The sequence below is a fragment of the Balaenoptera ricei genome, chromosome 20 (assembly GCF_028023285.1).
Source record: "Balaenoptera ricei isolate mBalRic1 chromosome 20, mBalRic1.hap2, whole genome shotgun sequence".
NCBI lineage: Eukaryota > Metazoa > Chordata > Mammalia > Artiodactyla > Balaenopteridae > Balaenoptera > Balaenoptera ricei.
In genome coordinates this window covers 52,926,244-52,944,118 of record NC_082658.1, presented here as the reverse complement: position 1 = coordinate 52,944,118, position 17,875 = coordinate 52,926,244, and the positions used below count along the sequence as shown (strand labels likewise).

The 17,875-nt window shown below is 38.8% G+C and overlaps 1 protein-coding gene across 3 annotated transcripts in view; it reads right to left on the bottom strand.

Moving 5' to 3' along the window:
• KIAA0753 (KIAA0753 ortholog) overlaps nucleotides 1–17,875 on the bottom strand; it is a 56,118-nt gene that overhangs the window by 22,895 nt on the left and 15,348 nt on the right. For 2 of the 3 annotated variants that reach the window (XM_059907400.1, XM_059907401.1), the window contains exons 7-10: nucleotides 17,279–17,489; nucleotides 7,502–7,737; nucleotides 6,068–6,234; nucleotides 3,917–4,054 (exon numbers count right to left, since the gene is read on the bottom strand). In XM_059907400.1, coding sequence (XP_059763383.1) covers nucleotides 3,917–4,054; nucleotides 6,068–6,234; nucleotides 7,502–7,737; nucleotides 17,279–17,489 — 752 coding nt within the window. Of the gene's footprint in view, nucleotides 1–2,407; nucleotides 2,498–2,742; nucleotides 2,833–3,916; nucleotides 4,055–6,067; nucleotides 6,235–7,501; nucleotides 7,738–17,278; nucleotides 17,490–17,875 lie in introns of all 3 variants that reach the window. The other variant, XM_059907402.1, reaches the window with a different exon arrangement.

The window sequence follows — 17,875 nt, the reverse complement described above, 5'->3', positions numbered from 1 at the left end:
CATGTACGTGAGCTGAATGCCGAGTGGTAAGACTCACCACCCTCCTGCCCAGCTCAGCTCCTAGGACGCTGGCATCCAGGTCCTCACCCTCCAGGCAGAAGATCAAAAGACTCATCTCTGGATAGTCTGACCTACCCCAAAGGAAAGACCTAAAGACCCACATGAGGGTCCTTAGCCAACAGTCCACCATGACCCTAGAGTAAAGCTCAAGGTCAATAATCCTTTCATCAGAGGGTGCTAGAATAGCCAGATATACATAAGGAAAACAATGAACTTTGATGCATGAGCATCTCATCTCATGCACAGAAATTAATAAAAAATGGACTGCAGACATAAAAATAAAACCTAAAACTAGAAAGCATTTAGAAGAAAACAGAATATCTTTGAGATGTTAGCATTGGCAATGATTACTTATTTCACAAAAGAGACTGCAAAATGAAAAAACTGATAAGCTGATCTTAATCAAAATTTAAAACTTCTAGTCATCAAAAGACTCCATTAAGAAAATATATAGGCAAGCCACAGTATTGTGAGAAAATATCTGCTGCACATATTCTGAAAAGGGCCTCAAATCCAGAAAATATGTTCTAAAACTCTTAAAAACCAATAATTAAAAAAACGATAAAAAAATGGGCAAAAGACTTGAATAGACACGTCACAATAAGCACTAAAACAGATCCTCATCATCATTAGACTTCAAGGAAATACAAATTAAAATCCCAACAAGATACCACCACACTCTCACCAGAACGGCTAAAATTTTAAAAAAACACACAAAAAAACCCCAGACATTACCAAATGTCAGCTAGGATGTGGAAAAACTAGAAAGTAACTCCCATATTAACTAAAAATGGAAAATACCCCAAAGGTTAATTCACAGGAGGATGGATAAACAGACTGTGGGATAGTCATGCAATAGAATACTTCTTGGCAATAAAATAGAAAACTATACAAGGCAGCCCGCTGTCCCCCTGACCAGGCTTCTTCCAGAAGTCCACTGCACTTGGTTCACTTCCAGATGCCCCAAATGGGGTAAGCCCTACATTTGCAAGGACTCATTCATGACCTTGCCCACTAACTTCCCAGGATGGGCACCTAAAAACTCCTAGGGAAGTGCAGCCTACTTTCCCTGGGAATCTTCATCTCCTACCAGCAGCATTGCCTTTTCCTTGTTTAGCTAGGTTTGGGCTCGCTTCTCAGCTGTCAGGATGAACGATATATGGCTAGCGATACACACTTAGATAACAGATTTATGAATAAGGGTAATGAAAAGATAACACAGGAATCAGGACAGTGGTGAGCTCTGGGGAGAAAGAAGGGGATGCAACTGAAGAGGGACTCACAGGGAGTTTGAGGGCAGGGGTGCTGACCTATCTCTTGGTTTGGGGTGGTGGTTCACAGTGCTCACCCTCTAAAGAAAGAGCCACAGCCCTTCCAGCCTGGGAGTGAACGTTCTGTCATGACCGGTGACAGCATGCACAGCTGTGTCAACGAGAATTCTGTTCATGTGACTTCAGGGTGAATCATTATCAGAGCTAGAAAAATGAGCCAACTGCAGCAGTATCAACTAAACCTTCTCATGAACTTCTTCGTGCCCGTAGTTAGGTGGTAACACTCTTGGGGGCAAATGGGAAAAGCAACCTCATTCAAAAACCTTAGGCTGCACTCAAGCTAACACGTGAAGCAAAAGTATCCACAAAGCCACGCACAAGAGCAGACTGTACGTCAACCTCCTACCCTACCGAGCCAGGAGAAAAGCACCTCTGAGCGCAGTACAAACAGATAGATAGAATACTGATCTTTCAGATAAAACTCCTCCGAAACTATAGATATCATTCAAACTCCACACCAAAGAAATAATTCCTAGCAAAGATACTGTGTAAAATACACGTAGGCATGTAGATATTCATTCATTCATTCATTTAGTGAGCTTAGGCCCAAATGGTCCAGCTTGGTGGTGAAACTATCTAGACCAATTAGAATAGGCAAGCATTCACTATCCTTCCTCAGAAGCAAACACATACCTCAGTTTTTTCCCCCCTTATTAATTAATTAATCAATTTATCTATTTATTTATTTATGGCTGCGTTGGGTCTTCGTTGCTGCGCATGGGCTTTCTCTAGTTGCGGCAAACAGGGGCTACTCTTCGTTGTGGTGGGCGTGCTTCTCATTGTGGTGGCTTCTCTTGTTGAGGAGCATGGGCTCTAGGTACATGGGCTTCAGTAGTTGTGGCACGCGGGCTCAGTAGTTGTGGCTTGTGGGCTCTAGAGCGCAGGCTCAGTAGTTGTGGTGCATGGGCTTAGTTGCTCCACGGCATGTGGGATCTTCCCGGACCAGGGCTCGAACCCGTGTCCCCTGCATTGGCAGGTGGATTCTTAACCACTGTGCCACCAGGGAAGTCCCATGCCTCAGTTTTTGAAGTCTATCCATTTCTTCAGTTTTGAGTTCATTCAATTCCTTTGTTCTTCTGGAAGTTTCAGCATCAAGCCAATTGAGCCTAGAGGATGGTATCAGAGTCACCCCAACTCTCCTCAAACCAGCCAGGACTCCCTGGGGCTCCAGTCTGGGCTCTACTGTTGGCTTCTTAGGTGACTTCAAACTACTTTAAGCAGGCAGATGGTCAATAAACATGAGAAGTGTGACTACACCACTAAACAATCTCAACTAGTTGTGAAAATGACTAGATGATGTAGAACAGCCCTGCTGCTTTGGTTTTTCTCTACCTCAGAAACACACAGTTACCTCTGTTTTTGCATTTTGTCCATTTCTTCCGCTTTTAATTCTTCTAATTCCTTTAATCTTTTGGAAGTTTCAGCATCAAGCCAAGTGAGTCTAGCAGACAGTACAAAAGACTCAGACCAATTCTGCCTTGACCTGCAGGTATCATTACCACATAAAGAGACCAGGAGTCAGGATCCCCCAGAGCACCAATCCTGGCTCCATTAAAGACTCAGGAGGTAACGCAGCCTCTGGGCCGGTAAAGCTCTCTGTGTAACGTTTCATGTAAAAAGACATTCACCTGCAAAAGCACTCCTAGTGAGTGTGCAGAGCCACAAAAGAAAATACCCAGGAATATTCTCGAGAAAACTAGCCATTGCTGCAATTAGAACTTCTTGCTCAGCTGTAAAACAAAGCTGTTCCTGTATCTTCCAGCTCAGACAAAGAAATGGGCTCCCAGGAGAGCCCTAAAGGCAGAGCAAAGTCAAATAAAAACAGAAAGGAAAAGCTAACTGGGAACAACCTTATTGTACGTGTTAGGGCTTGATGCTTTCAGTTTAGGTTACATGAATAGTATCAAATTATCTAATGGTCCACTTTCCCTTTGGCTTCCCCATAATTGCAAGAACAATTCCAGCCAAATGAATGCAGAACAACCTGTTTTCACTGCTCTCTTGTCATGCAATGGCCTCACCTCATCACCCCCTATTTAAAGCCTATTCTTTAAGTCCTAATTGATTTTCCGTCTCCCTCCACAAAGCCTAGATCTCTGCAGAGGTGTCCTGTCCCCCTCTGAACTCTCTCAGCTCTTAACTCTTCAGTTCTCAGGGGACATACCATGTTCTATCTTTAATTATAGTCAGTGATATGTCCTCTCTACTGACTATAAATAAGCAGGGGCTGGGATTCTGTCTTTTTTGCCCCCCTTTTTAAAAGTCTCCAGAGAGCTCACAACTGTACCATATACATATACAAAACAAGCAATTAGTAGACAACTGACACATATGTAATTTCTGAATGAATTAGACAAGGAATAAAACAGGGGTTCACTGTCTGAGCTGCATAATTTGACAGAAAAGTTTAGTAAATTCCATTTTAAATAGCCAACTTTATACATGGGAAAGAGAAGAGTTCGCTTTAGAATCCTCGTGAAAGGGGACCTTTACTTTTCAAAGACTTGACAAACGCCAGCACAAACCTCACTGCTTCGTGCTCAACAGCACCTCTCAACTGACTTTCCTCTTGAGTATCTTCTTGCTGGAGAGACTGTTCTTTTGCGGCATCTTTGGGGCTAGATTTCACCTTTAGCCAGGCAGCACTGCAAAAAAATGGAAAACTATACCTTTGTAATCATTCACTCCACATCCAATGACTCGTAAAAGGTGCCAGCTCAGAGAAGACAAGAGCGTTAAATTAATGGTGATCTACAGGATGGGGCTCTGAATTGGAAACTGAATGTAAAGCAGAGTGAGATCCTCCAGGGTTCAGGCTCAGTGTCAAAGGAGAGAAGTCCTCCTTTGCTTCATAGAAGCAATCACTATTTTAAATGAAAAAACAACTGTCAATTACAGAATAATGGGTGAACCTCAACAAAACCCTGTTTTAATATATAGATTTGGGTCACTAATTACATTCCATGTTACATAGCAACTTTGTGCCTTTATAAGGCCTAATACAGCACTTGGAGCCCGTAAGCCTTATGCCCTCCCCTCCCCCACCGACCACACATAACACTCTAGAAGACAGTCCACTGTATATTTGGTTTGCAATATAAACTCCAACCAACTTCTGTTTTTATGAGCTTACAACTGAATTCACATCTCTATACTAACACATATATAAAAATACATTTTTTTTTTTTTTTTTTTGGCCACATTGGGTGGCATGCGAGATCCTAGTTCCCCAACCAGGGATCGAACCCATGCCCCCTGCAGTGGAAGCACAGAGTCCTAACCACTGGACTGCCAGGGAATTCCCCAAAAACATAGACTTTAGAGCAGAGAAATAAAAGCAAAAAAGCACATACATTGTGAAATCAGAAGACCTGATTTTAGTCCCAGCTCTGCTATATAAGCAAGACATTAGATTCGCTGGACACTGTTTCTTCAGCTTTAAAGTGAGAGTCGAGGAATAAGCATAACCATCCACTCACAATCATTCAGAGTCTTCGGGGACTCCATCCCACCAGGCTTCTCACCGTGTCTCCTGCCCGCCTCTTAAAAGCTGAACCCTTCAAGTCACCTATCTTCTCACTTGTTCTCCTCCCCCCCATTACTACTTTTGGCTGCCTTCCTTCTACTGTCCTACCTCCTGCCCCTTTCCATTGTGCTTTTGAGAACCACTGTCTCACGGTATACAAGCTCCCCTTCACTTTTATTTTTTTTTCTATATATATATATATATATTTTATAAATTTATTTATTTATTTTTGGCGGCGTTGGGTCTTCGTTGCTGCACACGGGCTTTCTGTAGTTGTCGCGAGCGAGGCTACTCTTCGTTGCAGCGCGCGGGCTTCTCGTTGAGGTGGCTTCTCTTGTTGCAGAGCACGGGCTCTAGGTGCGTGGGCTTCAGCAGTTGTGGCGCACAGGATTAGCTGCTCCGCGGCATGTGGGATCTTCCCTGACCAGGGCTCGAACCCGTGTCCCCTACATTGGCAGGCGGATTCTTAACCACTGCGCCACCAGGGAAGTCCTTCCCTTCGCTTTTAACCAATTCCCCAAAGACTACTCCCACCTAACTGGACTCTGCTGCCCCTGAAGGACAATGCCTTCTCCCCAGCTCCGTGGAATGGCAGGTCCTCATTCTCCATGTGCTGTGAGTGAGGGTGACAAGGCAGTAATGTCAGCATTATCCTAACTGTCCCCTGCGGTCAGGACAGCGTCTATGAGATTTGCATGGTTTTATAATTCATATTGTCTTGACTTGGAATAGGAATTATTTTTAAATATTCATTCACTCAGCAAAAATTTACTAAATGTCTACTAAGATTTACTACATCAGGCACTGTACATTCAGATATAAGGAAGGCACAGTTCCTGGCCTCAAGTAACTAGGATCCACTGGGTGAAGAGACAAGTGAAGGGCAGCCCATGATCCTCCATACGGTGAACATGTCCGCAGGGTACTGGGGTGACCCGTGGGAGTCACTCTACCCGTAGCCAGGTAGGAAAGAGGAACCAATAGGCTTCTAGCAAAAAATGTCTCATGTATATATTACTCATCCAAATAAGCTTTTCTCCTTAATGGGAACTAAAGATGCTGCTTTATTTGCTCTAAGGAGTAGGTCACCTTTGATCTGTGGAGGAAAATAAAGTCACATACCCAAATGGTGCCGTGAATTTTTACATACCATTTAGGAGATGCCAGTGGGGATGTGGGGTTTGGAGGTATCCAAGGAGCCCTATGGTTCTTCACAGGCTGCTGGTTCATTTTTAACCTGGAGGAGACTGTTGTCCGTTGCAACCTGCCTTTGCTGTAACATTGGGGTGGTCTACTTTTTCCAGCTTTGTGGAGTCCCTGCAAGAGATAACTATGAATTATAAAGCCAAACGGGTATCAAAGAAACTGGCTGTAACCTCTGGCTTACTGAAGCTTCAAATGGCCCTATGATGTTCATACACCCATTCAGCAAAAACCTAAGTGGAAAGCAGTGTAGCAGAAATTTGGGGAGGGTACAAATTACACTGAAACAACCTTGGTTGTGGGGAGAGGGGTGGAGGCATAAAACTGGAATCCCTGGCTTGGCCGTCTTTATATATACATATACATATATATATATATATATTTTTTTTTTTTAATAATTTTTCCTAACTAAACAAAAGAGGTAAATTGTAAAACATTCTTGGTTAAAATACATCTCTGAGTCTTAGGCTTCCCATCTGTAAAACGGGAGCGAATGTCTTCGCGAATTTCTAGAAGATTAAAAGGGCTAATGGAGGAGGAGTACGACGGTGAAGGCAGAAAGGCATACGCCATCTAAATAGAATGACTACTGTAAAACGCTGTAGAGGATGAGGCTGCCTCGGAGAAGAGCACCAGGCTGAATTTATACAGGCTGAATCCTGATTTCCCAATGACCCCCCTTAAGAGTTTGTTTGAAAAGGAATAGAGACGATCTTAATCCATGATCTACCAGTAACAGGTGATAACTGCCAATATCCTTTTTCTGGGGTCACCTGACAATATGCAGGTTTGTTGCATAAGCCTCTGGACAACCCATCAAATGGGAGTAACTACATTAAGGGTATTTAGACTAGGAGGTGGTCTTGTGGCCAGTTCTCCAGTGGTAGGGCCTTAAGTTAAATTTTAGATAGAAGCTTAAAATATAATGTACTTTCGAGCCAGCTGGCTCCCAAAGCCATATTAGAAAGTACTCACCCTAAGATGCCTTTCAATATCAAATATTTATCGATATTTATCTTTAGCAGGCAATCTTAATCCCCTCAAACTTCACACTTCCAAATCAGAAGCAGAAAAAAACCTGAATTTTAAAATAGCCTACTCAGTGAAGACCTTGGTATCAAAATAATTAGGCTCTTACTAAACCAGGACAAGAAAGAATGTCCTGCCCTAGTAACAGTATTAAAACTTGTTGTTTTTTGTTAAAAAATAAAAAAGACCTGGAGCTAAGCTAAGTCAGCTTAGTTTAGATAGTTGGACTCAAGGGCTCTGGCATTCAAATGCCTGAGAACTCAAATCCTAGCTCCACCCCTTACCAGCCTGTGTGACCTTGGACAATGTCATATTAATACAAATGGGCCAGAAGAAAGGAGTGATTTCATACTTGCTGTAGTCTTGCTGGTGCCAGAGTATCTTTCTTCCTAAAGGGTGGCACATTCTCAGTCACAAGCTTCTTTTTCCCTGCTCTTGTTTTTGCCAGGGCTAATGCCTCTTCTTTGAAGTTCGCATTTTGGTCTACAATAGATGGAGCTTCTTCTGGAAGGATATCCGCATCTAATACATCAAGCTCGTTTTCCAACCCCTGGGTCACTGGATGCTCTGTATCAGGTTGATACTTATCTACATGGAGATTTCAGAAGGAAAAATTGAAGGAAATGCTGCTCAAATCAAGTGAGAATGATTATCTAGAGACAGATAAGCTCACAATACCCTGTTAAAAACTGAGGTGTTTTGCTGTCAAAGTTGCTCCTAATCCTATGACTCCTACTGCAGTTCTACAAGCAGAAACCTAAGTGCCATGGCTGACTCCCTGAATCTCACCTCCCACATTTACTTATTCACCCGGTCCCTCAGATCCTAATTCTTAAATATCTCTTGTCCTTCCTTCCCTTCTGCCACTACCCAAGGTCAGGCTTGCAATATCCTATGACTGTAACAATAGCATCTTCTAACTGACCCCTTCTTTATCTTCCATCACACCTTCTCCTGGCTACCATAACTATTTTTTCAATGTAAATATTTAAATATCACTTCTCAAAACCTTCAATGGCTCCTAATTTGATACAGAATAAAGTCTGAACTCCATACATGACATACAACCTGCAGTGGAAAAGAAAGTAAAACTGTCTTTATTTGAAGATGAGATATTTCCTACATAGAAAAAAAATCCAAGAGAATCTACAGATAAGCAATTACAACTAAGAATAGAGTTCAGCAAGGTTTCTGGATAAAAGAAGAAAAATATACAAAAGTCAATGTCATTCCCACACATCAAAATAACTAATTTGAGAAGATATAAGAGAAAAAATACCCTATTAACATTAGCAACTAAACTGTAAAGCACTAAGGAAGAAATCTAATGAAAGATGTACAAGACTTTTACAGAAAAAATTCAAAGGTATTTTAAAGGACATGAAAGAAAATCTGGATTAATTGTATTCATGAATGAAAAAATACTGTAAAGCTGTCAATTCTCCCCAAAGTGACCTACAATTTCAAATGCAAGTTCAATTAAAATCCCAACAGATTTTTTTGTGGATCTAAACAGGTTAATGCTAAAATTCTTATGAAATGTAAAATCCCAAGATAGCCCAAATAATTCTGAAGAACAATAAAGTGGGGAATAGGGCAGGGGTGGGAGTCTTATTTTCCCAGAGATAAAGTGTTCGTGATAAAGCTGTAATAATTAAGGCAGTGTGGGAGTGATACAGGAACAGGCAGAAACCAATGAAGCAGGATGGATATGACAAAGGCAGTATGACGAATCAGTGGATATGAACTGGATTGTTCAATAAATAGTGCTGAAATTATTAGTATCCATAGGTAACAAAATAAAAATTTAACTGTTCAGCGTGAGGATCCTTGCCTCAAACTGAACACTTATATTCTAAATGGAATAAAAACCTAAATGTGAAAGGAAAACTTTAAAGATTTTAGAAGAAAATATAAGAGAATATGATTATGACATCAGGGCAGAAAAGGCTTTCTTAAAGTCAAATATAATGTTAACATATTTAAACTTAATTACATGAAACTACAACTTCCTTTTGACAAAAAGACACCATAAAGTCACAAACAAGCCAGAGTCTGGAAGTAGATCTCTGTAATGCATATAACTAATATAGGCTTAATATCCAGAATATATAAAGAACGCCTAAGAATCTATAAGAAAAACAAACAATCCAATAGAGAAACAAGCAAAGGATAGAAAACGGCAATTTAGAGAGAAAATATGAACCGTCAATAAAAACATGAAAAGATGATCATCAGTAATCAGAAAAATCGCAATTAAGACAATGAGGTACCATTTCACATCCACCAGATTAGGGGGAAATTTTTAATGTGACAATACCACGTATAAACAAGGATGTAGAAAAACAAGTACTCTTACAAGCTACTAGTGCAGGAGTAAACTGGCACAGCTACTTGAAGACTCACCCACACTGTCACCCAGCAGTTTCACTCCTGGGCACAGACTCAGCCTAGAGGAACCCTCACGCTTACACAGGAAGACATGAACACAGATATTCACTTCATCAGTGTTCGTAACAGCAAAAAAATGGAAACGACCCAAATGCCCATCAATAAGAACTGAGAATAAACTATGGTATATTCATACAAGGGAAACCTATCCAGTGGTTAAATTAATAAATTAGAATTCATGTATAAATATGAACAAGTCTTACAAACGTAAGTGGAGGGGAAAACAAACTGCAAATGTTGCATTTGTAAGATATCACTGACATGAAATGCAGAGCATATGAAACAATACTTTATATTGTTTATGGATAGAAACATAAGCAGTACAAGTATAAAAACAGGGCAGGTCCATATTATAATAACAAAAGTAACCTCTGATGAGGGAGGGAGGGGTATAGAATGGGGAGAGAAATATAAAAGGCACTTCAACTGTAGCTGTCATATTTTATTTCCAAAAAAAATTCTGAAGCAAATAAAACAAAAATGTTAAAGTTTGTTAAATCTGGCTAGTAGATATACAGGTATTTATTATTTTCATTCTTTTTCTATATGTTTTAAATATTTCATAATAAAAGGAAAACTACATTTAGACTACTTTAACTACTTTAAGAGTAGTCTAAACTACATTTAGACTACTTTAATCTGGCCAAAGGCCAGATTCTCCTTGCATCACTTTTTAAATCTGGTACTTTTCAAGGTCATGGAAGTTACGCAGCAAGGATACATAAATTGGAAGGAAAGAATGCTTAGACGAAATCCTCAGTCTAAAACTTATTTATTAATCCCCAAGTTTACATACAGCAAGGCAACTCTGACCTCTAGGTCCTGATGCCTTTTCAGTTCTGATTTGCATAAATCAACTGCAAATGTAGTACAAGCTCCAGGGGCAGCTGAGTTTGAGGACATTGCTGGTGATGGGGAGGGAACCAGCATCGTTACATCTGACAAGTTATATTAATGCAATCAACCACTGCAAGAACATTTCAGAAGCCGCTAAAGAAACACGCCAGCCAACAATTACATAAATCACAAGATCAAATCAGGCTCACACATATATCCCAACTGAAAAGACGGGGTTTTCCACCCAAGTGGCTCCCTATGACTTTTAGGGGGGGGGGGGGGGCGTTGGGAAGAGGAGACCTTAGGAACTCAGAATGGAGGAATTAGGTAGAGTGAGATCTAAAACAGAAACAGAAACTGCAACCTTCTGAAATCCAGATTATAAAGACCAAAAAAATACCAATAAAATAAATAAAAATAAGAGGGCTACCATATCCTTCCCCATGAGCAACTGTATTAAATTTGCAAAGTAGCTAACCAAAATACCTCAATTTGTAACGATGATAACGACAGTGATTTTATGATCAGCCCTGACATCTGCACACTTCTTCAGTTTCTAACACAATTCACATTCACATCTGACGCTCACCATGACACACAGAGCAGGTGGGGCAACGATTACTACGATTTTTCAGGTGAGGAAGTAACAGTTAAGTGCTTTACTCAAGGTCACAAGGTCAGCAAGCAGCAGAGTCACATCTGACTCTCTCAGTCCAGGGCCAGGCCCATTCATTCTGCCCTGTCAGGAACTACAGGAGCTGTTCCACATAAACACATTTTCCAGATAACTGAAGCTCACTTAATTCTTGATGAATTATCTAATTTGCTACTTACAACAACTAAGTCAGTTACATCGGATAAGGACCACAGGCGTACCTGAGAGATCTTGCGGGTTCGGTTCCAGACCACCAAAATAGAGCAAATATCACAATAAAGCGAGTCACACAAATGTTTTGGTTTCCCAGTGCACATAAAAGTTATGTTTACACTATGTAGTATGTAGTCGATTAAGTGTGCAATAGCCTTATGTCTTTAAAAAATGTATACACCTTAATTAAAAAATACTGTATCAGTAAAAAATGCTAACCATCACCTGACAATGCAGGGTTGCCACAAACCTTCAATTTGTAAAAAGCACAGTATCTGTGAAGCACAATAAAGTGAAGCACAAAAAAATAAGGTATGCCTGTATTATCCCCAGTCACAGATGAAAAAAATGAAGGTTCAGAGAGATTAAGTCATCAACCCAGGATCACAAACTGGCAGAGCTGGGACTAGAGTGAGGTCTTTCTGGTCCCCGTTTTTCCCACGGTGGTCTGTCTTCCTGCTTTCCCATACTGGTGCCTACAGTGAGTTTTATATTAGCAGGTTTCCCAACTTCTCTCTCTGAATCTGGTCCTCATCTTTCACAACTCAGTTATGGGCGCCTCTCATCTTTTAACTCATTTAGGGAACACATCTCCATGTGCAGGCCTGGAAAGTTCTCCACATTCCCTCCAGAGTATCATAAATGAGTACCCAGAACTCAGGTTACTGTGATTTGCTGTTCAGAGGCCTTTTCTTGTTCTATTTCACTTCTTCACAGTCACTCATTTAAATGCCTAACTATGTGTCGGCCTTGGGGGCTACCACAGAGGATACAGCGGCAAATAGACATCACACCTGTCCTGAGAGAAAGGCTGGCAAAGGCAGCCTTCTGGTTAGAAGTAAGATGCTATATTAGTTCTACCTGCCTACCAATGAAGGGAACAGAATACCACATTAGAGTGAGTAAATATCTAATAGTAACTGAGTAAGTTAGGTTTTGTTACATTCATGATAGAGGCAGTGCATTAAGCTACAGATTTCCACAGAATTAGTTTAGATTGAGAAATAAATGAAAACCAGACTGATAAATAACTTTCAAATCAGTAGAGGAAACAAAATGAAACAAGAACAACTTGATTAACATAGTAAATTACAACAAAGGAAAAAAAAATGGCAAGTGGAAAACAAAAAATAAGGTAGAAAGAAGTTCAAATGTGCTATTAATCTCAGTAAATGTAAGTAGGTTAAATATAGAACTCTACAACAGGGTTAAAAACACCAACAGTAAACTATTTACAAGAGACATTCTTAAAATAAAAGAGCAAAGAAAAACTGAACATAAAGGGATGGAAAATGGTATTCTAGGTAAATGCCAAACAAGTTAGGTAGATGAAACAATATTAATATCAAACAAAACAGAATCCAAAGTGAATGACATTAAAAAGGCAAAGAGAGAAATTTAATAATAACATACAAAATCCACAGAAAAAAGATTTATCAGTAAGGAACGCTTATGCATCTAACAGCACAACTTCAAAATGTACAAAACAAAAATGAATAGAAATACAAAGAGAAATTTTAAAAGTCTCAAGAGACTTTAACATACCTTTATATCAGTAATCTACAGATCAAGTAAATAAAACCAGAAAACCACAGAAGAAAAAGAAATAAAAGGAATAAAGATTGGAACAGGAGGAAATAAACCAATGGTTATATTCATAGATGACATGACTATATACACTGCAAAACACAAATAATCTGCCCATAAATTATTAGAAATAAATTAGCTTAGCAAGGTTGCTAGATATAAGATCAACACATAAAATCGACTATATGTCTGTATATCCACAATATTCATTAAAAATTAAATTTTTAAAAAGACATCATTTACTGAAAGCACTGAGAGCACTGAAAATAGCAATACCAAGAAACAATTCTAAATAAAGATGAACAAACGTACACACACATTATAAGTTACTGAGAGTATTTAAAGACAACCTAAATGAATGGAGGTATATATACCCTGCTGGTGGATTGGGAAATATAATATTGTAAAGATAACAATTCCTCACCAAAATTCCAATAGGTTGTTTGTTGTTGGAGGGGGAGGGGATGAAAATTAACAAATTCTGATCCTAAAATTTCTATGTAAATACCAAGGGTCAAGATTTGCCAAGACATTCTGGAAGAAGAACAGGTGACAAAAGCTGTTCTACTAGATATCAAGACTTAGAATAATTAAGTAAGATAGTGTACACTAGCATAAGAACCAACAAATACATCAGTGGAAGAGAACAGAGGACCCAGAAACTGACCCACACATATGTGGACACAACTTATGACAAAAGTGACACTGTATGCCACTGTGGGGAAAGAATATTTTCAACAAAGAGTGCTAGCTCAACTAGATATCCACCTGGAAGAAAATGAACCTTTTTTAGGAAATAACATAGGAAAGTAGTTTCTTAATTTTGGCATAAGGAAAAGCTTCTTAAACAGGATCCAAAAACAAACCAAAAAAACAAAAAATAACAACAACAACAATAACAAAAAACCTATACAGGAAAAGATTGCTACATTGGAACACAGTGAAATTTAGAATCTGTCCATCAAAAGACACCACGGCAACATTTAAAAGCAAGCTACATCTTATTTCTATGAGGATATTTACAACACAGGTAACTGAGAAAGGGGCCTATGTAGAATACTCCTACAAAGAACTCCTACAAATCAATAAAGAAAAGGAGAGAGAGAGAAAGGAAAAAAGGGAATAGAAAATGAGAGAGAGAGGGAGGGAGGGAGGACTGGTCAAGAGACTTGAACTGGCACTTCACAAAAGAAGACATGTAAATGGCCAATAAATATATGAAGAAGTACTCACCATTAAACATCCAGAAAATGTAACTAAAACCACAATGACAGCCTTACATATCAACCAGGTCGCCAAAATTTTAAAAACTAATAACAAGGGCTGGCAAGGATGTGTAGCAACTGTTCTCATACACGGTTGGTTGGAATATAAAAGGATAAACCTACTTTGAAAAAAATCTTTATTACAGTTGAACAAATACATACCCTGATGACCTAACAATTATACTCCTGGGAATAAACCCAACAGAAACACAGGCACACATGTACCAAGAGACATATATAAAAACGATCACAGTAGTTTCCCTTATAATCACCCCAAACTGGAAAAAACCCAGTGATCAAAACAACAGAATAGATAAATAAATGGCCACATATTCATACAATGGAATACAGCAATGAACATAAACAAATCACAGCTACACAAACAGAACAGATGAATCTCACAAAATGTTAAGTGGAAGAAGCCAGTCACAAGAAAATACCAATTGTGTGATTCTATTTTTTATAAAGTTCCAAATCAGGCAAAACCAAAGTACAGCATTAAAAATCACAGTGATAGTTAATAGAGGGGAAGAAGCAGGGGAAGGAGGTTGGAAGAGGAGAGTCTAGGGGGATTTCTTAGTGCTTGTAATGTTCCATTTCCTGACTTGGGTGGTGGTCATACACAAATGTTTGTTTTCTGATAACTGAGCTGTAAATTTATAGTGCACTTTTCTATCTGTACATTCCACTTCAATTAAAAGAAGGAAAACTAGTTTACTGGATTCATCCATACTCTGATATAAATGGCATATTAAAAAATTCAATATTAAAATCTTAAAACTATTTTAAAATACTATCAATGTATAAATGTCAGTTTAAGAAGGAAAAAAAAAGAGGAAAAGAAAATCTCTTAGCAAAACAGGAACAGAAGAAAATTTACTTAACTTCATATGCAGATTTGCCAAAAATCAATAGTCAGCATCACACATGAAAAAACATTCCCTTTAAACTGGTAAGGGGGGGCACGCAAGGGGAGTTGATGTCCACCATTACAGCTATTATTCAATATTACCCTGAATTAAAATCCATTCAATAAAGCAGAAAGAGGAAAAAAGAAAGGTATAAAAATTGCAAAGAGAGATGCAAAAAAGTGAGCTCATCTATCTGGAAAAATACATAAAAATTAACAAAACCTCATATTTCATCAAATCTGAAATATCAAGTATAAGACATATCATTATTTTATGTACTGATAGGAAATTTTAAAATATCGTCAAGTAATTGTAAGATATCATCAATTTAAGAATGCATCCCAATTTCAGAAATGTTCAAATGTATACCTTGGAACCAATGAAATACAGTACCATAACAAATTAAAGATTTCAGCAAAGTGTCAGATATAAGAGCAATGTACAAATCCAACAGCTCTCCTATAAGTAGCAATAACCAATTTCAAAATGTAATTTTAAAAAAAGATCCCATTCACAATAGCAATAAAAACTGGAAATAAACCTAACAAGAAATTTAGGAATTCCTATATATTCCTACGTCAGGGATTATCATATGCAGAAAGTTATAAAATTCAACTGAAGGGATGGAAAAGGGGCATGAATAAATTGATAGGATCATATTGTAAAGATGTTATTCCTCTCCTAATTAATTTATGAACTCAATGTAATACCAATCGAACTCCCAATAGCATTTTTTTTTAATACATTTATTTATTTATTTATTTATGGCTGTGTTGGGTCTTCGTTTCTGTGTGAGGGCTTTCCCTAGTTGTGGCAAGTGGGGGCCACTCTTCATCGCGGTGCGCGCGGGCCTCTCACTGTCACGGCCTCTCATTGCGGAGCACAGGCTCCAGACGCGCAGGCTCAGTAGTTGTGGCTCACGGGCCCAGTTGCTCCGCGGCATATGGGATCTTCCCAGACCAGGGCTCGAACCCGTGTCCCCTGCATTGGCAGGCAGATTCTCAACCACTGCGCCACCAGGGAAGCCCCCCAATAGCATTTTTCATGGAACTTGACAAGCTCATTCTAAATTCCTCTGAAGATAATCACCATCAGCAAAATTTTGAAAAAGCACAACAACAAAGAGGAAAGAACTGCCTCTTAAAATATTAAAATATGTAGGAAAGAATGATGATTTTGCCTACAAAATTAAAATCTTCTGGGAATTCCCTGGCAGTCCAGAGGTTAGGACTTGGTGCTTTCACTGCCAGGGTCCTGGGTCAATCCCTGGTCAGAGAAGTAAGATCCCGCAAGCCTCATGGCACAGACGAAAAAAGTAAATAAAATAAATAATAAAAATAAAATTTTCTGTGCCAGAAAAGATATCATAAACAAAATTCAAAAGTAAATGTCTAAGAGAAAATATTTACAATACATGTAAACCAGAAAAGGATTAAGATCCAAAATATATAAAGAACTTCTAGATACCCATAAGCAAAAGACAGAACCCAGTAGGGAGATGGCAAAGGATATGAACAGATAAATCACAGAAGAGGAAATTAACAAGGCTAAGGAACACATGAAAGAAAAACCTTCCTGACTAGGAATCAGGGAAACACAATATAAAACAGTAAGGTACCATTTTCCACCAAGAGACTGGAAATTTCTTATATTTCATTATATACAGTACTTGGCAAGGATATGGGGAAACACATACTCATGGTCACTGCTAAACAAAACATAATTGTATGCCCATTTTCAAGGGCAAGTTGGCAGTATCCGTTTAAATGTGCACACCACGTAAGCTTGCAACTCTGCTTATTGGAATAACGAGAATTTATTACCTATGTAAAAAAAGATCATATATATCAACCAAACGTGTGTTTGTGTAGATATGTATATATCTATCGTTAAAATATAAATAAAAAAACTTAAAAAAAAAAAGCAGGGCTCTAACTTCCAGCTCTGCAGGGATTTACTTTGGTTAGCCCAAACGCTATGATGCAGGAAACGGGAATTTTACTTTCTCCACCCTCCTCTATGGAAAAATACTCCAGCCTCCAGCCTAAGGAAGCATTTTGGTTGCTATTCCTTTATCCTAGTTCAAGCGCACCTACTGTGGACTAGGCTTTAACTCCTGACCCGGGGCGGTGGCGGGGGAGGGCAACTGTTACAGTCCAGACAATTTCAAAGAATAAAGTATCTTGTAATAAACACTTTAGCACACATACCAGCAAGAAGCTTCTTTGCCACTGAAGGTCCTCTTGTTTCCTGTGGAAATACCTCCTTTGCTACGAAGGGCCTCCTCTCACTCTTTGGTGATGTACTTCGCCATCTCTCTAAGGCCCTTTGGCTACCAATAGGAAATCTGCTCCGAATTTCACTGAAACATTTCTTTGCCTTTTTTGGTGACAGTGTCTTTTCCAGGAGGGATTCCAAAGCCTGCCATGAAACAGTTAATCATTCTCTTAGTTTATCTCACAAAAGTCTGACTTTTCAATTATAAAACTGAAAATGGGAACTCCAGAGAAACTCATTATTAAATGACTATCTCTAATTGTTAATGAAACATCACTTAATTTTAAAACTTGGTTATTTAGGAATCCAATTAATAAAAGAAACTCTGCATGTTCTTTTACATGTTTAGCTCACTAAAACCAATAGCAAAAAAATAAAGAATATGACCACTCTTAAAGGCAACCAAATTCTAAAATTAAGGATTCCTATTTTAAAAACTAACCACAGTCTTCAGAATATAATCCTATACGCTATATAAGCATTTTAATTCTCAATGAAAACCTCATAAACTTAAATTATCCTTTAAGTGG